The sequence below is a fragment of the Acanthochromis polyacanthus genome, chromosome 5 (genome assembly GCF_021347895.1).
Source record: "Acanthochromis polyacanthus isolate Apoly-LR-REF ecotype Palm Island chromosome 5, KAUST_Apoly_ChrSc, whole genome shotgun sequence".
Taxonomy (NCBI): domain Eukaryota; kingdom Metazoa; phylum Chordata; class Actinopteri; family Pomacentridae; genus Acanthochromis; species Acanthochromis polyacanthus.
Window position 1 is genome coordinate 28,690,784 of NC_067117.1, and position 23,188 is coordinate 28,713,971.

At 40.5% G+C, this 23,188-nt stretch overlaps 1 protein-coding gene across 1 annotated transcript in view; it reads right to left on the reverse strand.

The window, feature by feature from the left end:
* Positions 1–140: 140 nt before the first annotated feature.
* Positions 141–23,188, reverse strand: part of plxnb1b (plexin b1b) — a 143,328-nt gene continuing 120,280 nt past the window's right edge. Inside the window, exons 17-40 of the mRNA XM_022208187.2 lie at positions 22,994–23,160; positions 22,095–22,246; positions 21,903–22,008; positions 20,611–20,747; positions 18,689–18,865; positions 18,380–18,605; positions 18,046–18,288; positions 14,578–14,757; positions 14,319–14,467; positions 12,830–12,930; positions 12,231–12,448; positions 11,482–11,660; positions 11,325–11,391; positions 10,506–10,652; positions 10,256–10,421; positions 8,899–9,002; positions 8,700–8,784; positions 7,673–7,839; positions 5,735–5,895; positions 5,503–5,650; positions 5,223–5,287; positions 4,893–4,968; positions 4,745–4,819; positions 141–2,462 (exon numbers count right to left, since the gene is read on the reverse strand). Coding sequence (XP_022063879.2) covers positions 2,358–2,462; positions 4,745–4,819; positions 4,893–4,968; positions 5,223–5,287; positions 5,503–5,650; positions 5,735–5,895; positions 7,673–7,839; positions 8,700–8,784; positions 8,899–9,002; positions 10,256–10,421; positions 10,506–10,652; positions 11,325–11,391; positions 11,482–11,660; positions 12,231–12,448; positions 12,830–12,930; positions 14,319–14,467; positions 14,578–14,757; positions 18,046–18,288; positions 18,380–18,605; positions 18,689–18,865; positions 20,611–20,747; positions 21,903–22,008; positions 22,095–22,246; positions 22,994–23,160 — 3,401 coding nt within the window. The 3' untranslated portion in view covers positions 141–2,357. The remainder of the gene's footprint in view (positions 2,463–4,744; positions 4,820–4,892; positions 4,969–5,222; positions 5,288–5,502; positions 5,651–5,734; positions 5,896–7,672; positions 7,840–8,699; positions 8,785–8,898; positions 9,003–10,255; positions 10,422–10,505; positions 10,653–11,324; positions 11,392–11,481; positions 11,661–12,230; positions 12,449–12,829; positions 12,931–14,318; positions 14,468–14,577; positions 14,758–18,045; positions 18,289–18,379; positions 18,606–18,688; positions 18,866–20,610; positions 20,748–21,902; positions 22,009–22,094; positions 22,247–22,993; positions 23,161–23,188) is intronic.

Sequence of the window (23,188 nt, forward strand, 5' to 3'; positions counted from 1 at the left end):
GACTTCCTGCTGTGGTACCTGTGGATATTAAAGTCTTCTGATGCTGCTTTCACTTGCAATCGGACATAGCAGTTGCATTCACTGAGAGGTGGAAAATCGTGACTTTGACCTATCAGATCTTGTGAAAGAAAAGCACCACATCATTTTAAGAATACTTTATTACATCTGTGAGAATTTGCAACTTCTCTTAATAAACAGGTTAAATCACTACAGTTACATTTGGAATCAGTATGTACAATGATATTAACACACAAAATATGAAACATCCCTAAAGCCGCTCCTTGCAGAGCCTGCTCTACATCGCCAAATTTATACAGCCTAACGACAGTTACAGTTTTTCCCTCAGACGGTTCGTCTCGACCATCGCTGAGCTTCCTCCCCACCCCTCAGATGAACAAACCATCTGTTTCTGTTCACATGAGTCATTAGTTTGCTGTGTTAAGTAATGTAGTGACAAACCTAAGCGCTACATTCTGACACGCTTCAGACTCAATCTTCAGATGGACACAAATCCTCATCTGTTTTGGTCAGTGAAGAAAAGGGCTGCAAATCAAGTCTCATTACTTTTTAAGAGGAGACTTGTTGCCTGTAGTGTTGACTGATGTACTGATGAAGCTGAGTAGTGAAGTTGGAGTCTAGTCTCCTTACAGATATTGTGATTTAGAGAATAAAACAGCATTTAACAACGGCAGATTGGAAGATATTTGATAAATGTGTATATAAGATTTACTAAAACTATGGTTTCACACTGGTCTGGGTGCTGTGTCCAGGTTTGCACATGGATTTGGGCAGATATCTAACCTCAATCTAGATAAAGTGCTTTTAATAAACACTTTTTTAGGGGTACCAGAGATCAGTATCAACAAATGTCAAAGCCACCTTCGTTAAAAAGTACAGAAGCAAACATTAGGTCCTGTTTGAAAAGACTTCAAACTGTATCAAAGGATCAGCTATCTCTACTGAACCAGTAGCAGAATTAACTTAAAGGAATAAAAAGACAGACAACGTTATGACAGGAAACAGTGCCACCCGGTGTTCAGTACAGGAACTGTGCACCAACAACATGTACCGTAGCCTCAGCTTGGAGTTTGAACCAGGATTTATCACAAACCTAAAAGGAATGTTAAAACATGTACAAAACAGAAACACACAATAAAACACTGGTGCACACTAGAACTGCACTTCATTAACATGAGTTTTGTTTTTATTCTCTATTGACTTTCCAGTGACTTGTACACTATAGACACATCCACATGAATATGTATAAAAGCAAGAAACAGTAAACTCAGTCGGGGTTTAAGTACCTTAAAATGCTCCAACTAGCAGGTTTGCGCCTCTAATAACTCACACAGAAAAAAATGAACTAGAAATATCTGAAATGTGTGTTTACAGCTTGGAAAGCAGGCGTGTGAGGGCAGATCTGTGCGCTGCTGCTGCACTGGCAGATGCAGCTGGTCGAAAAGCATCATATGGTGTTTTTATTGGGTTAACAACACGACAGAAAAAGAGAGCAGTCGATGCAGCACGATAGGCTGAGGTAGAGAGTGGCAGTGACTTAATACAACTTTTTAATATTTGCTCTAAAGAAAGTTGTGACCAAGTCTTTTTTAAAATGTGAAAAAATTCTCTTCAAGTTCAGCTTTTCAAATACTGCTCACTCTTAGATGTGAAATATAATACCCAGTTACTTCAAGACTGTAGAAAGCAGAAATGTGACGATACAGGATGTAGATTGACAACCAGGGCAAAGTGTAGAGCTGCACAAACACACACAAATCACCATCCACACACACACACAGAAATGACTTCAGAACGTACAGCAGCGACAAGCACACAAGGCAGAAGAGGTACAGTTTCATGAAACTGACTCCAGAGGGAAAACGGCGACATAAAATGCCCATTTAATCAGTCCTCAGATTAGATCAGCTGGAAGTGGATCAGCGTGACTCCAGTACTTGTTCTGGAGCGAAAACACTCCAAATGACTCTTCATAAAGTGAACAGTTTGACAGCAAACCTGACCGGCGTCTTTTAAACACCCGCCGTTTCCTGGTCCGGGCCGGTTCAGCGTCCGCCTGCCGTCCTGATTCTACAGCGAGCTCAAGGCCTCAGTATCCATCAGCAAACACCAGAAACAAAAAGGTCCTTGGATGCGAACTTTAACACCAATCTCAATCTTCTGATCCTTCGCTTAAAAAAAAACCAAACAAAAATCTTAACTTCCATCATTCCTCCTCAAAAAGAAGAGTCTGTTTCCCCATCAGTGGGTAAAGTTGAACCACCAGGGCGCCCGTCTCTCTCTCTTATTCGTCTCCCACACTGTGCCGTCTGCAGTAACACTGGCAGTCGTTTCCTCTGTCACAAGTCGGTGACTTTATTCTCCACAGCGGCGGCGATCTGCTGCAGTCTGTAGCCGAGCTGCATCTTCTGTGCCGTGGTGTCCTCCTCCAGCGCCGTGATGATCTGGTGAGATGAACAAGAAGAAGAGAACAGTTTAAGAAGACGCAAAAATAGGCAAACATAGACAAAATGATTGCACTACTGAGTCTGTGGCCGGCTGTACTGCTCACTTATACATTCATTGTTTCAGTTACAAAACTACTCCACGGCTGAATGACTCAGATGATTCTGAGTAACACAGATTTGGCTTAAACCTTTCCATACTCTGTATTTGGCAGCCTTAGTAGTCCTAATGATCAAAATGAGCTGTTCCAGTCACAACCCTGAAACTGCACTTCATAAAAAATTGATAGTTGTGTCGCAGTTCAATTAGGATTTTTCATGTCTGTCAGAGGGCTGTCTCTGCTGCTACCAAAAAACAGAAGACAATTATGACTGCACCGGCATCCTTATTTATTCCACAGAACAGGGAAATACTTAAATTCTTGTTTAAAGTAAAAGTTCCAAAATAATAGCATCAAATGTCTGCATTACATGTAAACAGTTTGCATTAAAGATTCTGGTAAAAGTACTGAAGCATGATGAGTAAAATGTACTGAAAGCATCAAATGTAGAAGCACATGTTTCTAAAAAAATTGAATTAGATATCTGAAGAATTCATTTTGGGTTTTTTTTGGGTTTACTTCTGCTTCAGGGTGTGAACAGCATTCAACATTTGAAGCTCCTTGAGATGAATCTGTCTTAAATTACGGCACACCGATAGTTTAGTCCAGAGGTGATGAGTTAGAGTCTCTCCAATACATCTAAAATCTAAAGGGTATCAGATGAGTTACGGCACAGAAAAGAGGGCAGTTCTTTTAGTTCTGATAAACACATCGGTTTTCAGGTTTTTGTAATTTTGTTTATTTTTTGATTTCTCTGTAAAATACTGAAAGTTTTAAGACATGGGTTGACATGGAGTATTTATTGGGTACGACGTGCTGAAAATAAGAGATGATATAATTATGGCCAATGCTATTAGACTAAAGACCAGAAGTAAAACATATGGACTCAAAACATAATGGTGTAAACTTAAGGTTTTATCATTTTTAACATACAGGGTCCCAAAAAAATGTGTACACCTTTTAGCAGCTGATAGCTAACTAACCTCACACCACTTTTTATTGGGATACCTAAAAGACAAAATCTACACAATGAAACCTGCAACAGTCACTGAACTGAGAGCAACCACTGAACATGAATGCTGAACATGAATACACGCAAAGACCAAGGGAACAATTTCGTGATGTGTGCTATTCCATCGCTTCATGTTGTCGGCAGAGTCTGGACGAGAACGGACATCAGTTTGAGAACAGGCGGTGACAAAACAATAGAAGGATGTTTGTGAATTCTTTTATACGTTGAAAATGAAACAAATTATAATAAACACCTAATTTACAATTATTTAAAGACTGTATACATTTTTTGGGACACCCTGTATATTGGAAGAATATGCATGAAATCTATTAAAATAAAATAATAAAATAATAAGGGTAAGATGTGGAGCAAAAAGTCTGAACATGTCTGGGCATGTTCTCTGTGAAAGATGACCTAATGATAACTTAATGCGCATGTCGTCTGTGTAGTGAGATCTAGGGTGAAACATGATAACCTGATGTCATGATCTGACCAATAGATGGAGAAAAGTATGATAGTGTCAAAAGTGTCACTCCTATCATATGCCCTAGAGGCGTATAAAAGATAGCATAAAAGATGATGCACAGCTCAGTATCTTCAGTTATTCTTGGGGCGTTATCACTGCTAAGAATTACTCCTGGATTTTTGTCGACAAATAAATCCGGCTGCTCACCGAATGCTGACTTCTCTTGGTGACTTTCTGAAGATCTGAACACGGTCAAGTCATAGACTCTGGCCTAGATTTGTAACTTAGTTTACACCTCAGGGTCTCAAAGACTTCATTTAATGAAACCATGTGAAAAAATGAAGATGTTTCAACCATTAATATATTATACAGATTTGAGATGCAACAAAGATCCACTATGTCACACATTTTGCTGTTAGGGGTTGGAAACCAGCGTTTTCATCTTTAATGCTGCTTAATTTTATCAACTAACTTTCTCTTCCTTTGATTTGTGAGTGAAGGTCCTCAGTGGCAGAATTTTCATGCAGAGATTGTGACTTTAAAAATGTCATACTGATCGATTGCATTTAAAAATCTGGCATAAAAAAAAAATCTGTATTTTAATTAATCCAACCTGCATTGTGAGGCATTCTCCACAGCACACAGCATCATATATACAGAACCATAATGAACCTCTACAGGCAGGTATGAGCGATCAACACACCTGGTCGTAGTATTTGTTGATGTACTTGTAGAGTTCGTGCAATGCAACCAGGTAGTTGAGCTCTCCGGAGTAGTTCTGAAACACAAATTAAACGTCACACTGTGCCTCCGTGTGTTTGCTTATTCTGTTAGCCGTTAGCTGCACTCACCCTGGACAGTTCAGCCAGAGCAGAGTTCATCTCCTGGTCACTGGCTGAGATAGTCTGCCTGATGTCAGCATAGTACCTGCAGCAAACATCACCGTCAGCAACTTTCCACATGAATAACTGCTTCAAGAAGTGAATGAAAACTGAACGTCTGCTCACAGAACAACACAAGATCAATACAACATAATGCTTTCTCTTTAGCGTTGCATAAAAAAACCTGATAGTTTTTATTCCAAATCATATTTAGGCATGGATCTATCTCGTGTTGGCTGAGGAGCGGTTATGGAAGCAGTTGTAATCACGAGGTAAGGATTTAGGGGAAGCTGAGCCAACCTTTCCACCATCTGTTTGTAGCGGGGGATGTCTCTGGCATACAGCAGCTTGTTGATGGGAGAATCCTGTTCAAAAATAAAAAAATAAAGGAATGAGAGGCTATTTTAAGACTCGTTTGGATCCTTATGTCAGCTTTTTCTTAAACAGATCCACAGCAGAGAAATGCTCCTTACTTCCTACAGAATCTGCATCATTTCAACCCTTTTCCTTCCTTCTAGTCAATCGGCAAAAAAAAGCCTTTTTGTTCAGAGGTTCAGAGGAAAAATAAACCGCTGCTCACCCGCCCCAGTTTGTGCTCAGCGATGGTGCAGGAGTCCATGAAGGTCTGTGCGATGACGGAGAGTACAGCATCCACGTGGTCAGACGCCTGAACGTCAAAGATAAACTGAGGATTCTTCACGATGTTGATCCAGAAACGCAGCGGGAGGCTGAAGGAACAAGAAGAAAGATTAACATCACAGCATCATCGACACTCACTGTCCTAAACCTCACTGTGAGAGTCTGTACTGTACCTGTTGGTCTTCCAGATGTGGATTGTTTCCAGGTCAGAGATGCCATGATGTCCCGCCTGGTCGTCCAGAAGGTCAAAGAAGTATTTGACAGCCAGCGGGACGGGACGACTGGTGCTGAGGATCACTGTGAACAGATCGTCTACAAACTTCTGCAGCGTCCCCTGAGAAACACAGAGGAAGCGGAAGAGTTAACAGAAATGTTCACACGACAGCATAAGAATTAGAGTATCAGTGTGTTAACTGAAGGTCTGAAAAATGCATGTGTGGCCGATTAATTGTGTTTGTCCTCAGACATAGGTGACTATTCTGGTTACAAGGTCAGACAGTCGTGGATTCGCAAGCTAAAATAGTAGTTTTTGTAAATTTTTGGCAAAAAAAACAATAAAAAGGGACATTTGTAAGGGTGGTCATTAATGTATATAGATATCAGGAAGCAAGAAGATGCAGGGACAGTGGTTACTGCTAAGCTACGCTAGCTAGCCTTTAGCAGGGCTTCTTTCTTCTCTATTCAGATTTCTTCTCTATTTCAGATTTATTTGCTCTCTTACTTATGTGGGATAAAACATTCATTCCAGCATTCATCATTCAAGGTGTTAAGAATATCATAATCATCTATATAACACGTACACTCAACAAAAATATAAACGTGACACTTTTGTTTTTGCTCCCATTTTTTATGGGATGAACTCAAAGATCTAAAACTTTTTCCACATACACAATATCACCATTTCTCTCAAATATTGTTCACAAATCTGTCTAAATCTGTGATAGTGAGCACTTCTCCTTTGCTGAGATAATCCATCCCACCTCACAGGTGTGCCACATCAAGATGCTGATTAGACACCATGATTAGTGCACAGGTGTGCTCATTCACAGTATGAGCTCCATGAATCCTGGTATCATCATCTTGGAACATGTCCATGCTATCAGGGAAGAAAAACCCCATTGATGTAAAGACCTGCTCATTCAGTATATTCAGATAGTCAGCTGACCTCATTCTTTGGGAACAAAATGTTGCTGAACCTGACCAACCCCAGATCATAACCCTAACCCCCACAGGCTGGTAGGCACTAGACATGATGAGTTCATCACTTCATCTGCCTTTCTTCTTACCCTGATGCCCCCATCACTTTGGAACAGGGTAAATCTGGACTCATCAGACCACATTTGTTCCTGGAAGATGATGGTTTTCCACTATCTTCAGGTTTTAATGATGTGTTGGACGGTTCGCAACCTGATTTTAGTAGTTTCAGAAATCTCCTAGTTTTTTTCTTTGCTTTATGCAGGCCAATAATTTGACCCCTCTGAGACAGATTAACCTCCTTTCCATTACCATGGGATATGCTTTCTAACATGGTTGTTTAAGAAATGAGAAGCTCCTCACTGCATCAGCTACCATTAAAGAAGCTGTTGCAGCTGAAACATATTCATCACTGCAGTAATTATCCATCGGAAGGCTCTTAACTGTTTGCTTAGTTAAATCCAGGTGGCGACTTTTTTTCTTGGCCAGACAATATATTTTAAATGGAAAAAAAGCTGCTGCTCCCAACACGGGGAGTTTCTATTTAACCCACTGTTTTTATCTGTAACTTTAATGTAAATGCTAGTCAAGAGGTTTATCATCATGTGCACAGAAAACTGAGCTGTTTTACTGTACAATGAAATCCTTACTTTACCTATCCTCCTTAACCAAATGAACACAATAAAAAATTAAAGCTATACTAAATGAATAAGCAGAACTAAACTGAAAGTAGCAGTGGACGTAAGGTGCACTGTGCCTTTGGTTTGTACAACGTGACGATGGCAATGGTACAGTGATGACAGCAGTGGTTATAAAGTGCACACTAAATTGTGTTATACATTGTGTGTGTCTAGAGTTCAGCTATAGAAGCTGCACAAAGTGTGCATTGAAAACTTGGCTGTGTGTGCATGGTGTACCTTCATGGACAGCAGGCGGGTCAGGTAGATCTCGGGGATGGCCTTGGCCCTCTCTCGCTCTCTCAGGCTGCCTCGGCGGTGTTTGGGCAGCTCCGGCTCCTCGCTGGCCTTCACCAGATGCCACAATCTCACTCCACCTTCATCTGCATCCTCCAGCATCGGAGTCTCTGCACAAACATTAGTGAGGCTTTAAAGTGATTCACTGACGAGCGCTGCCCCGCTTCACCATCTGTCACTGTCATTATTACAAAGCTGCCATCAAAGAACACAGACCTCAATTAAAACTAGGATAATAAAATAGTTTTGCAGCTCAAGCGCTTTATTTGGAACAACTTTGTCTGATGTCCTGCATAATCAGCAACTCATTTACATGTTCTTCAGTCTCTGATTTCACTTTATAAACGTACATATTCTGAGGTGACCCTGCAAACATCCTGTTCCTAGTAAATAAGTCCAGATTTCAATGTCAAATGAAACACAACGTCTGTAAAGGTGCACCACATGTTAAATACCATTGTGAACAATAGTGTACATACATTTGTAAAGACCGTGTAAATAAAGGCAGTCTTGAGTTTAGAAAAACTCCTATTTGATGGAATTATTAAACAATAGTTTTACTTATTTAAACCGACAATTCTGTTTTTTTTCATAGACTTTTAATAAACCTGGAAATATGACTAAAATATACAAAACTAAACATACAGTTACTTGGAAGAACAGGTTTGGTGATGTGCAATGCTGTGGAAATCAAATTTTATCAGTGGCATGACCTCGTACCTTCTCATGCGTAACTACATTTGACTACAGCTGCTGATTTCTCTGAGATATTTAACATAGTTATAGGAGTCATTTGGAAACTCCAGTCTGCTCTGATTTACAAATCTTCACTAATTTGTTCATGCCTGTAATTTCTGCTGCATAGATACAAAACAGTCAGACAAAAGCAGTAAGGATCTGAAAAAGAAGTTCAGTAAAAACCTGATTATGAGGAAAATGAATTCAGATTTAAAACTGTAAAGGAACTCACTCTCTCCTGCTACGTAGTCGTGGTTGTCATGGTGAATGTGCTTCGTGTGTCGGGGGACCAGAGCTACTGTTGCACCGTCTGGGACCTGATGAGCAACGCAAAACATCCACCATTAGGATCTAACAACCATTTATTTGAACATGTCACCAACTAGATCACTGAGATTTGTGCTTTCAGAGCGTCAGGAGATGGTTCTTACCTTGTAATGCTGCAGCGTGTTGAGGCGTTTCCAGTTGCCCTGAACCACGGAGGTCAAGTCCTCGTCGGACAGGATGAGATGACCGGCAACACCAGACCTCCACTCTGAACAGGAGACAGCAGCAGCACCATCAGCACAGTGTGGTGTGCTTTCAGCGCCATAACAAAACCGCATGCTTCTCTAAATGTAATGTACTCACTGTGGAATGTGTGCATGAACACTTTTTGGGTGCCTTCTATTACGGCTTCCAGTGGAATGTCAGTGTAAGTAGGTTTTTATGATATAGAGTTTATATTCTTAAATTTGTGTTCTTAGTATCCTTGTGTCCTTCTGTTTTTTCTGATTTAAATTGTATATATAATGTGTATTCCTCACTTCTTTAATTTATAGTTGTGTTTTCGTGCTTGTTTTACTGCCACTTTGCTGCTATGACGTTGCAGATTTCACCTTGTGGGACTAATAAAGGATATTCTATTCTATTCTATTATTGCTATTAGCAGCTTACACTAACATTCTAAAGGCACCCTGTGCAAGTTTTATGCTTGTACATGTATAAATTCATCTTGTCTTTTACATTGTCTTTATGAGACCTTTATCTTTTCCTTTTTTTGCCCTACTGTACTTTTGTAATTCTTATCTTGCTTCTTCCACGTCTCATCTGTATCCAGCTGCTAAAACATGTAATTTTTCCCAGTGAGGGATCCATAAAGTACCTCATCATTTTCTTATCTTGTGAACAGTCACTGTGCATACTGTATGAGCAAGTGACAAAAAAAAACCTTTAATCTTATCTTTGTATGTTTTTGAACACATGGGCCTCCATGTACATGAAGGATGCAATATACATCCCTACCTACTTCCTCCAAGGGTGTTACATTATTCCACTGATCACTGGGAGCTGATAATGCACCAACAAATACAGTAACCCGACCACTCAATAAACTGTCTTGTATTTATTTTTCTCTTCCTTTAGGGGGCGCCACAGTTCAACAAATACAGAAAAGAAGGTCCAGGCCAGCAGGAGTTCACAATTACACGATGCTGCAACAGATATGTGTGAACTGTGAGCAGTTAAAAGATACACTGCAACCTTTTACCACCTCTGTTTTTCATTAATTCATTAAAATCAATACATCTTAATCTGTATGATTCATCCATTAGCTATACCTGCGATACCCTGTCGCTACACTCACACCTGCACCCAGTTTAGAATCACAAATGAACCCACAGTACCAGGTACAGGGAAAACATGCAAACTCATGCATTTTTGTTCAAACCGCAAAAACATTCTTGTTGTGAGGCCAAGTTTAGAATGTATTCTATTTAATCTGAATCTGCCCTGTTTGTGGATTCTCACCCAGGTCCAGAGAGTCGGCGTGGGGTCGGTGGGAGAAGGAGGTGCCCTTGTACACCTGATCCAGCAGCTTCTCTTTCACCTGTGTGATGGTGTCGCAGTCCAGCACTTTGGAGGGCAGCGGCTGGCTCTCGTTCACTCCTCCGCCCTGAACCAGGACGTTCAGCGTCTGCAGAAGGAGAGAATGAAGGCTGAGGTTGGAGGTCATGGGAATCTCTCATTAGATGCGAGTGATTATTTAAAGTCTCCTCACCAGGGTCTTGTACTCGACGTCCTCACGCAGCAGGCGGTTGTCATTGAGGGTGTACTTGGCCTTCCCGGTCACAGCGTCCACCGGTCCTTTATCTACCTGGTGCTTTATTGCCCTGAACAGCATGTACAGAGACTCTCCTGCTGAGTCCTGCACACACACACACACACACACACACACACAGAAAGAAGTCAATTAGTACTAGGCTGGAACACTCTGCAGGAGAGAATGAAGGACATTCTTTCACCGTCTTTAAATCAGTAGCTCAGAACTTTCTCCTAAAGAGGCTGTAAAGGTTGCACATCATTCTGCAGATTGAAACTCTGAGAAAAAGAGGATTTCACTTTCTTACTAATGGCTGAAGGTTGGCTGAATGTTTAATCATTTCTTACACACGTCAGCACTGTGATGTTTAGGCAGCACATTTATCTGCTTTTTAAAAGTTACACTGGACTGGTAAGGATGCAGTGCCTTTCAGATATTAATTAGTGTCTGAAATACGCATATCATTTATCTGGTTAATTTTAACTGAGAACATTTGGATCACTTCAGTCAAGTAGTGAATCTAATTGCATGAATAGCTGTCACTGGATATCATCTCTGAATGTCCCGCAAGATGTAGGTTTGACATATTTTTTCCTCATGGCCATCTTGAGAACGCCACATCTGGGGAACATCTCACTCAGCGACTTTCCCACGCAAATTTTTCCCACCATGTTCTAACCAGACCCTCTCTACTGACGAACAAAGATCAGATACTGTAAATGTTATGTAACAAAAAGAAAGGGTTGGTTTTATATCCCTTCCAAAGTGTTGACTGACCCTGAGGAAAGCATAGAGGCAGATGGACATCCAGTTGGTCAGCAGCTTCTCCACCACCGTCTCCGTTCTGCAGGGAAACACGCACAGTTGTAGCAGCTGTAGAACATTTTTCGAGAACAACTTGAACCTTAAACTATGATCTCATTCCTCTTCTTACCTTCGCAGCATCAGTTTGGGGTTCTTGGCCACGTACTGCTCCACCAGGTCATTCAGAAGAGTCTTGAGGATGTCGGTGAAATACTCCAGTTTCCCGTGGAGGGCCACCGTCAGCAGCGAGGCCACGTAGGCTCGGTCTCTGGGAGAGAACGTTCGCTGGCTCTCCAGAGTGTGAATGAACTGAGGAGAAGAATAGATGTTAACCCTCCCGTTGTCCTCATTTATGGGCACCAAAAAAATATTGCTTCCTTATCTGAAAAAAATCCAAAAATTCAGCAAAAAAAAATCCTGAAATTTCAAAAAAATTTGCAAAAAATTGAGGATTTAAAAAAAAAAACAACCTCAAATTTGGCAAGAAAATTCTTGTAAATATTTTCAGAAAATGAGTAAAAATCTTCCAAAAACCCTAAAAATATCTAAAGTGATTACATATATATCAGTAAAACTTCTAATACTTTCTTTAAGAACATTCACAAAAAAAAAATCAACCAAAATCCAGTAAATTTTTTTGTGAATATTTTTAAGAAACATTTTTAACATTTCTTTTTTTCAACAAAAAATGTTCAAAGATTTCCCGAAAATGTTGAAAATGTGGACATCAGAAGTTTCACTATGAAAATATATTTATTTTTCCACATTTTCAAACTTTAAAACGGGTCAATTTTGACCCGCAGGACGACACGAGGGTTAATGCACATGTTCTCCACAAAGCTACATTTAAGCCGTGATGCCAGAGGTGACGGTGACTACCTTAGTGAGGAAGAGTTTGCTGTTGAGCAGGTTGGACAGCTGCACCAGGCCCTGCTCCACCGTCTGTCGCCGACACTCCTGGACATCCAGGTCTCGCCTCAGTGGAGACTCCCGGTGGCCGGGGAAGAAAATGCGCTCGGCGTACATTCGGTAGTCGAGGAAGGGGATCCCTGAGCCCACCAGGTCGCTGGACATGTCCATCATCTCAGTCATCAGGTCTAGAACAAGGAAGAGGGGTGAAAGGTCAGAAGAGGCTGCTACAAGCCCTTCAGTCTCTGACTTCTCATACTAATGACATTCAAAGTGCATGCTGGGAACTGTGCATGGAGGTAGGAGCTGGTAAATATTGACCCTGGACAGAGCAGACAGACTAAAATTAAACTCCTCTGCAGCAGCCATGTGGGATGTGAGGAACAGTTCATCCAGGCGGTGTGATGTAATGTGCTAACGGTGTTAAAACAAAGTGGATCTGTTGGAATCCACAAACGAAAACAAACTTTTTTTTCTTCTTCCGTCTCTGGCTTTCCTTTCATAACCTGCTCTTCTTCTCTAAACTCTTTCCTTTGTCACTGAACTTTTCTCTGCTCGCATTCTTTTACCTGTAAACTCCTTCTTGCATCGGTCTCTCACGCTGGTCTCCAGGTTCTCCAGCTGGATCTGAACCTTCTTGTAGTCCCGGAGAGCCTGTTTACTCTTTCTCCTATCAGACAGAAGCAGAGGGGTCAGGCAGGGATAGAGGATGGAGGACAAATAACAGCAGTTTCACACTGGATTAGTGGAAATCCAGTGAAATTGTGAAAGGGCTGACTCATGTAATTTGACCCGACAAACCCCCAGCAGTAAAGGATCAGGGTTAATCGCAGGGTCACAAAGGAAACACAGGCTGGTTAGTAACAACCAGAAATGACTTCCGATGCTAAAAACTCAGCGTCTGTACTCTGTTCACACTTTTTGATGGTGTTAAAGTGCCACAGTTATCTACTAGTGAAGATGGACTGTTAGATCAACTGAAAACCAACAAAAGTGTCACTGCCATCAATGCAAAGACACCTGGCACTGCAATTAGAGCAACTCTGTTTTCCCTCCACAAAGAACTTGAATAAATACAATCAAAAAGATAATTCATCAGTAAGCAATAAATGAAATCCTTGACTAGTGCAACAAACTTACTTGGCTTGGTTTTAACTTGAGTTCACACCAGAAAACCGACCCTACACCTGGTTTGTTTTTTCCCTAGTCGGGAGGTGTTTGTTCCATAAATGCACCATTTGGCTTTGACCTGACCATTACCACAGCGCTGCTACATGTCATAATTGGCAGCTGGTGCTCTTTAGAAAGTGTTACTGCTGGAGGACTTGAATTATAATAAGAATGAAGGAGAATGTTTTTCAGTTCTTCCACAGGCTGCATCGCTGACATGTTTTAAAATCTGAATTGCCATTAAAGCCTTCAGTCACTAATGTGAACTTGCTTGTGAACTGTCCATGTAAACTGCTCTATAAAGTCCAACAGACCATGTTAGGATGTTGTTGTTTTTTTATACCTGTTTGCCTCGATGCTGCATTTCCACAGACGAGCCAACACATTATAACCATTCACAGATGAAACGAGTAATATGGACTGTATTGTAAAAATGGTACACATAGGGGCCTAATTGAACAGTACATGAATGGTCTGTTCTCATAAGGCAGATGTAAAGACTTGATCTACTTGGAGAAGAGCCAAAGATGTTAGGAGATGTGCTCAAACTATTCTGTTCATCAGTGTTGGTGGAGTCCTTGTGAAATTCATGCCTTAGATGATTTGGAGCCCTTCTGGCAGCACATAAAGGACCAACAGTGCAGCAAGAAGTCATTTTTTAGAGTCAGGCGTATGATATCTGCTCCTCATGGTTATTAAAATGATTATTTGTGCATTAAAGATGATAATTGAATGATAAAAGTAAGCCAAATGGTCTCATCATCAAACCAATCATCTATGTCGCAACTAGTGGTCAAAACAGATCCCTTTATGTGTAATTTTTTCCTATTCTGTACCCATCTACAAAGTAAACATGCTAACAATCTGAGGAACAGTCAACCAACTGACCTGTAGATGAGCACGATGATCAGGACGATGAGGGCCACTATGGAGGCCCCGACTCCAACTCCAATCTGAGCCTCCACAGGGAAGGTGGACAGGCTGAGGTTGTCGTACTGAACCTTACCCAGAGAGAAGTTCAGGTTGCCCATTTGGACCTGAAACACACCAACATTCCTCTTTAATTAAACATTAAAAGTTTTTCAGGCAGCAGCAGGCGCAGTAAAAACATGACGACTTCTTAAAGGTCAAATCCTGGTGGACTCACAGTGAATTCAGGCAGGTTGTCGGAGCCCTCGCGTTTCTTGCCGTTGGATCCCGGTGCAGGCTGCTGGGGCGGCGGCTCACAGTAGAGATGGTTTCTGGTCAGAGTCTTCACAGCACAAACACCCTCCCCGACCAGCACCACCACCTCATCCTTAGTGATGGCCAAGTCCAGGTTTTCCCCCTAAAAACAAACAAACAAACAAACAAACAAAAAAACACATGGACATAAAACTTCTACTTCCAGCTCTTGTCATTACATCTTACTGTTGGATGTAAAAGTAGACAGTCTTGTTTCTGTGTTTTTTTAGTGTAGTATTCATGTTTATTTGCTATAATAAGGTGTTAAGGTGTTCAGTGTTCTGGTCTGTGACATGGAAACCAATCTTGGTGCATCACAACAAAGGACGTCTCAATTTCTGAAATGCATACTGGGGATCCAGAAGGCTGCTGGAGATGGTATGAAGATGCACAGGTGTATCCATGCTGTTCATTCGATTAAGTCTTTTTAGCATCCGTGACATAAAAGATGTAAATACACACGTGGACAAAATTGTTGGTACCCCTCAGTTAAAGAAGGAAAAACCCACAATTCTCACTGAAATCACTTGAAACTCACAAAAGTCACAATAAATAAAAATTTATTGAAAATTAAATAATCAAAAACAGCCATTACTTTTGAATTGTTGATTAACATAATTATTTTAAAAAACAAACTAATGAAACAGGCCTGGACAAAAATGATGGTACCTCTATAAAAGATTGAAAACTATTTGACCAGAGTGACATGATTAACTCAGGTGTGTCATTTAATTGACATCACAGGTGTTTCCAAACTCATAATCAGTCAGTCTGCCTATTTAAAGGGAGACAAGTAGTCACCCTGCTGTTTGGTGAAAAGGTGTGTACCACACTGAACATGGACAACAGAAAACGAAGGAGAGAATTGTCCCAGGACATCCGAAAAAAAATTATAGACAAACATCTTAAAGGTAAAGGCTATAAGACCATCTCTAAACAGCTTGAAGTTCCTGTGACAACAGGGGCTCATATTATTCAGAAGTTCAAGACCCACGGGACAGTAGCCAACCTCCCTGGACGTGGCCGCAAGAGGAAAATTGATGACAAATTGAAGAGACGGATCGTTGGAATTGTATCCAAAGAGCCCAGAGCAACCTCCAAAGAAATTAAAGGTGAACTCCAAGGCCAAGGTACATCAGTGTCAGATCGCACCATTCGTCGTTGTTTGAGCCAAAGTGGACTTCATGGGAGACGACCAAGGAGGACACCACTGCTGAAAAAAACTCATAAAAAAGCGAGACTGGAATTTGCAAAAATGCATGTTGACAAGCCACAAAGCTTCTGGGAGAATGTCCTTTGGACAGATGAGACCAAACTGGAGCTTTTTGGTAAGGCACATCAACTCTATGTTCATAGACTCAAAAACCAAGCATACGAAGAAAAGAACACTGTCCCTACGGTGAAACATGGAGGAGGCTCAGTAATGTTTTGGGGCTGCTTTGCTGCATCTGGCACAGGGTGTCTTGAAAGTGTGCAAGGTACGATGAAATCTGAAGACTATCAAGGCATTCTGGAGAGAAATGTGCTGCCTAGTGTCAGAAAGCTTGGTCTCAGTCGCAGGTCATGGGTCTTCCAACAGGACAACGATCCAAAACACACAGCCAAAAACACCCAAGAATGGCTGAGAGAAAAGCGTTGGACTATTCTAAAGTGGCCTTCTATGAGCCCAGATCTGAATCCCATTGAACATATGTGGAAGGAGCTGAAACATGCCATTTGGAGAAGACACCCATCAAACCTGAGACAACTGGAGCTGTTTGCTCATGAGGAGTGGGCCAAAATACCTGTTGACAGCTGCAGAACGCTCATTGACAAATACAGAAATCGTTTAATTGCAGTGATTGCCTCAAAAGGTTGTGCAACAAAATATTAAGTTATGGGTACCATCATTTTTGTCCAGCCCTATTTCATTAGTTTGTTTTTTTTAATAATTATGTTAATCAACAATTCAAAAGTGATGGCTGATTTTGATTATTTAATTTTCAATAAATTTTTATTTATTGTTACTTTTGTGAGTTTCAAGTGATTTCAGTGAGAATTGTGGGTTTTTCCTTCTTTAACTGAGGGGTACCAACAATTTTGTCCACGTGTGTATACAAACACACAAAACAACCACAAAGACACAAAACAACCACAAAGAGACAAAACATCCACAAAGACCCCAAAGCAACCACAAAGTGACACAAAACAACCACAAAGATACAAAACAACCACAGAAATACACAAAACAACCACAGAGACACAAAACAACCACAAAGAGACACAAAACAACCACAGAGAGGCACAAAACAACCACAGAGAGGCACAAAACGACCACAAAGAGACACAAAACAACCACAGAGAGAAACAAAACAATCACAAAGAGACACAAAACAATCACAAAGAGACACAAAACGACCACAGAGAGACACAAAACAACCACAAAGAGACACAAAGCAACCACAAAGAGACACAAAACGACCACAAAGAGACACAAAGCAACCACAAAGAGACACAAAACGACCACAGAGAGACACAAAACGACCACAGAGAGACACAAAACGACCACAGAGAGACACAAAACAACCACAGAGACACAAAACAACCACAGAGACACAAAACAACCACAGAGAGACACAAAACAACCACAGAGAGACACAAAACAACCACAGAGACCCCAAAAAAACTAAGACCCCATAAAAAATAAGAATCTTTACACACATTCTACTGTGTTGTGACTTTAATTATAAGTAAAAATACAGACTATATATTATCATAAACACTGTTGTGTGGTGATGCAGCTGTGCCACGCATCATATTTAATTGACGGTGGTTTAAAGTGACGCTCCGAGGTGAGGATATTTCATTTTGTTTAAAAAAATTTGTTGACTCAACTCTTCTCTCTTTGCATCTCCTTCTCTGCTCGAGTCTCTAGTAGGAAGGATGAAGACGTGAGGAGAGGAATCGAGGATGTGCAATTAGTGAAATGAGATAAAAGGTGCGACAGTAACAGGAAAGTTTAAATTTAGTTTTTGTTAACTTTCAGCTCAACCTTCAAGCACTCCTATACTGTAGCCATGAACAGTCCTGGCTGGCTGGTTAGGGAGTATGGCTTTGTTCACTCTTTTATAGAAGTGTCGCTAAAGTTGTGCTTTTCTTTTGTTTATTTATTAAATCAGCTGGATTCTTCAGTCATGAATGAGAAGCAGCATCAGAAGACAACATGAATGATTTTTGGAGGATTTTCTTCGGCTACAAATGACCTGTTTGGACAAATACATCAACAAATTATTCTATTTGTGGTTTTCATTGTGCATCCATTTATCACTACCCTTGAAAACAGAACAGTGATGGTGATGTAACATTACTGCCAACACTGTTCCACTTAGTAAAGCTCTTGTTAGTCACTGACCTCCAGCTGGATGAAGCTGCCGGGGTTGTAGCGGTAGGCCTTCAGAGGGTCCTGCTGGTTCAGGGGAGTCAGGATGGGGTTGGGCTCGTAGCTGAAGGGCTGAGGGCTCAGACGGTTGAAATTAAATCGCAGGTTATCCAGCAGAAACTCCACAGTGACCTTGGACCCCCACACGGATAAATCCACCATTGGAGAGCGACACAGAATGAGGGAGGAGGAGTTCACCTCGCAGCGCTCCGTGAACTGATGGGACAAGGACAGGTAACAGAGCTGTCATTTTGGTGGAAACACTGAAAGCTCGCTCACATTTCCTCTTCTATGTCGACCTGCTGACCTGTTTGACGGAGCAGAGAGGGTCTCCAGAACAGACCCGGTCAGACACCATCCTTCCCAGGGTTTTCTCCCTCTCCTTCCTCTCCTCTGCACTCCTCCTCTTCCTCCTCCTTCGCTTCTTCCTCTTGTTTTGAGTGATGGTCTCGAAGGGAGCGACGGTCACCACCATCCGAGGCTCCTGCACCACGTCCAGGTTGTGGCCCCTCACATAGATCAACCGACCGCCACTAAACAGAAAAGACACCGTCATAAACCCACAATACTTTGATGTTAAGTCACGAAAACAAGAGGTGAAGGTTCCCAGACTTACTCCAGGAAGCTCTTGGCCGGTGTGGCGTGTGTGATGTTGGGGTTGTGGGTGTAGCGGTAACCATGGAGGTTGAGGTGGCGCTGGCTGCCGCCGTAATGCAGCGTGACTCGATGATCTCCTGTTTTATTGCTGCTGCCCGTCACACATTGAACACTGGAGCTCTGCACCTCTGACACTCTGAGGAGACACACATTCATTAATGATGAGGAAAAGGGGAAGATTCAATGCTGCATGATTTTTATTAGGAGGTTTTTATCTTCTGTGGACTTCGGCTTCATTACTTTTATATTTGGGTCATTTTGTCTCAGTTGACTGAGGTTTGCTTTCCTGTGACTGGCACCAATCGGAGCTTTAAAACTGTAGAGTACGGTGCCAGTCAGATGCATTTTTTATAAGTAAAAAATGATTGAAATTACATTTTCTGCATTTATGGCCAATATTAGGACAATCACTGAGCCGGTATGACGGTCAAATGACTCCAAAATTGTCCCAACTTGGAGAGTTACTGGGATAAAAGAAAAGTCAGACTCCAGGGTGTCCCAAAAAATGTGACATCATTTCGCAGGCCAATAATTTTGGTAATTCTTGTTGAAATAACCTCAAATTTTCACAGAATGCATAGAAACAGATCGAGATTTTATATTTAATGTTTTATTTTTTTAAATGTTTTCAGGTTGAGCCATGCCCCTCACTCCCAAAGAGAAGTCATTTTGCGTCTAGAATATGCTCGCACACAGTCACCCAAGACTGTGCAGCGTGCCTTCAATGCAAAATTTGGATAAACTTCACCAACTGGCAAACAAATTTGGACTTGGTATCAAAAATTTGAAGAGGACGGCTGCTTATGCAGGGCTAAAGGATCTGGTAGACCATCATCAATATCAGCATACTCCAAGATGCAAAATGGCTTCTTTTTGGGAGTGAACGGCATGGCTCAACCTGAAAACAGAACAAAAATAAAACATTAAATGAAAAAAAAAACTTGATCTGTTTCTATACATTCTGTGAAAATTAGAGGATATTTCAACATGAATTGCCAAAGTTATTGGCCAGCAAAATGATGTCAAATTTTTTTTGGACACTCTGTATTTTACAAAAGTTGTGCTATATGGCTGATATATACACACGACCAGTCAAAAGTTTGGACACTCCTTCTCATTCAGTGGTTGTATTTAATTGTTTTATACATTGTAGATTAATGCTGAAGACATCAAAGCTATAATAGAATACATATAGAATTATGTTGTAAAAAAGTGTTAACCTTCAGTATTAATCTATAATGTAGAAAATAGTACAAATTTTATATGTGTGTGTGTGTGTATATATATATATATATATATATATATATATATATATATCCTGCTACTTTTTAAATTCTTTATCAACATCTGTTTTTAATTCATTATAACCTGGTTAGCAAGAGATAGTCACACAGCAACATTGAAACAGATTGGCATGAAGAAAATGATGCAAAAATCAACATGACCTCGAAAATTTTGACTTTTCACTATTGCAATAAAAAGTTTTACATGTTTTACTAACATACAAATGCACAGAAAAACCCAGATAAATATTGTGTGGTCAGGTGTCAACTTTTCTTCAACATTTGGTCAATGGAGGTGGAATGATTTACTTCTTTAGCACTGGTACCAGAGCAATGCCAGTCTCAATTTTTTTTTTTTTTTACATGTACAATGTTTTGGAATGTCAAAAAGCTTCTTGATCTTTTTCCCTCTTTCCCCCCTTTAGTCTAACCTTTAAAATACCAAATGAAGAAGTCTTTGTGTTGAGTAAGAGAGAATTAGTGGAAACAGCAGCTCCTAAACTAAAGCTAACTTAGCATTAGCTACAGGATGAATCCATCATTTAACCAATCTAAACCTGACCGTCTCTGTCTGTACGTGCTGCTGTGTTCATCTCACATGTTGCAGGGAACTCCTCCTACAGTCACAGAGAGGTCAGACGGCCGACCCGTCAGCAGGTTTCGGCCGGTGATGGTCAGAGTTGTTCCTCCAGCTTTGGGGCCTCTTTCAGGCGACACCCCCATCACAAATGGGTCCTGAGAGGAAGGACAGGATGGAAGATTACAGCTGAATTTACTTCTTCTTTTAAATGTGCAGTACTGTGTGAAGGTTTTAGGTGCTTCAAATTCTAAGGGAGATGTCTAATTGTCTGAAATTCATTCAGCAGGAAGTCAATCTTCAACCACAAAATCAAAGTAACTGATTAATGAACACATATTTTTGCACAATGCTGTACATCTACTGTTTTTACAATCTAACACCTGAAAGAAAATGTTAAAGAAAAACTTTTGGATGACATTGGGATGTTAACAATCGAGATGTTTCAGGTCATTTTGCAGCTATTTCAAATACCCTGGTATATGGAAGAGTGAGTGGAGTGAATTAATAATGTGGCACTAACATTCAATGCAGGGCTAAAAAGCTTATTTGCTTAACTCATTTGTCAAAATGCAGAAGATTTCAAGGGAAACATTAACAGACTGGTTGTCAAGTCTCAACATTTATTTGTTTTCAAACCCTTCCTTGTTAAAAACTTCAGTTTGCACCTGTTACGTTAAAACAGATTAGATTAGATGTCTATTTCAGGGTGTAAAGTCAACCTTTGTATAAGATTAACAAATATTCGTGTTAGCTTCCTGAAGAATGGAACAAGTTACATAAGCTATTTTTCTCTCCATCACTTTTCAGTCAAAAAATGTCCACTCTTTCGTTAGCAACTGCAGAGACGGAAAAAAAGAAACATGGCCAAATACTTTCAAACTTCTCCAGTATTTTCTCAGAATTTTCTTGTGAATTCAGTGCTTTGGGGTTTTGAAATTTTGATGTGGAAGAAAGAATGCTTCTAAAGACATCTGTAATTCTGTGAATTCAATCAATTAAAGAGAATTTAAATCATCTCAATTGAAGATTAGTGATTAAAAAGTTAGAATAAAACATCAAATTTCTTAAGTTATTACACTATTGTGCATGTTTTTAATGTTTACATCTACTTTGGTGCTGCAACATCACAACTTTCACAGAGAATATGATTTGGGTGACTTTTAAACATTATAATGTGCAGTTTTCACTCACAAGTTGGTCTATATTCAGTAAGTTTTCAAATTGTAAGGGTGGTGCAGAGGGAGAGATACCATGAAAAAAATGAATGAAATCCAGAATAATCTACTGCTGTCAACTTTAATCCTAAGTACCTGGTAGCTGAATGTCTGGCTGGACAAACCAAACTCTCCTCCGCTGACTTTCACAGACACTTGGCCTGTCTTCTCTCCTCCACTGGCTTTGGTCCTGCACACGATCCTGGAAGACAAACATGCATTAAAGAAAGCCTTGCATGCACCTTGGCAATGTCTAATTAAGCTCAAACAGCAGTAGTTGGTCTGTACCTGGAGGAGACCTCGTACATGCTGGGAAGAACCGTGCAGGGAACCCCAGCTACCAGCACAGACTGGAGGATGTCCTCAGCCTTCTGGCCCAGATTAGAGCCTGAGATGGTCACCATGGTTCCTCCTTCCAACAGGCCGGAGAGAGGCTCAATCTGGAAGAAACCAGGAAAGGCTTCAATTGAAAAGAAACTTTCTTGATGGCCCGATATAAAACAACATTGCGTTCACCAGAGACAATTATTATCTTTAATTACGACTTCTGTATGACATAATTGGGCCATTTCATGAAAAATGAATCCACCTGACCTATTCACAAACAGCTGATGTTTTTGTGCAGTAACTTTAGTTTACATATAGTGAAGAAATATAAAATTTTACCCTCACACTACCAATGTGTGTTCACTGTCCATTAAACTGAACCTTCTTCTTAAAAAACAGTCCCAGTTTTCAGCTGGATTTAAAATTTCCGTAATTACAAAGCTTTAAAAACAAACATAAACACAAAAAACAACAACAAAAATAATAACATTTTGCAGTAATACAAGATGAAACCCTTCAAATCAAGTTAAGTTCTAAATTCAGCTGAAAAAGAGAGAAACTAAGTTCCTCACAGCTTTAAAATCTGCGTACAGCACTATGAATCCAGTGTTAATACATCTAATATCCTATACGAAATAACAACAAATTATTAAAGGTCGTTGGCAGAAACTTTAGAATTTCTGTCATTTTTTTCTGTCCATTTTAAGTCACTGTGACTTCATAAGTACAGGATATTATCACCATCAGATGTTAAAAACACACCTGAGCTTGGTTAAAAACTGCAACCAAATGAATTTCATATCTACTCCAGTTGTTGCAAATTAAAGTTTATTGATTAAGTTTCAAAGATCATTACTTACTGAGTGTATGACGGGGGCTGGACATGTCTGCTGTACGGGTTCACTGCAGGAGTCTGAATACAAGCAGCTGGCCTGAGGACCTCCACACCAAACACAACCGTACTTCTGGTCGGCCGTGTGGCAGCGGCTGCAGTCGGATCGACCCACAGAGCAGTTGTACAGAGTCACTGAGGACACAAGACGCAGGAATGTTCA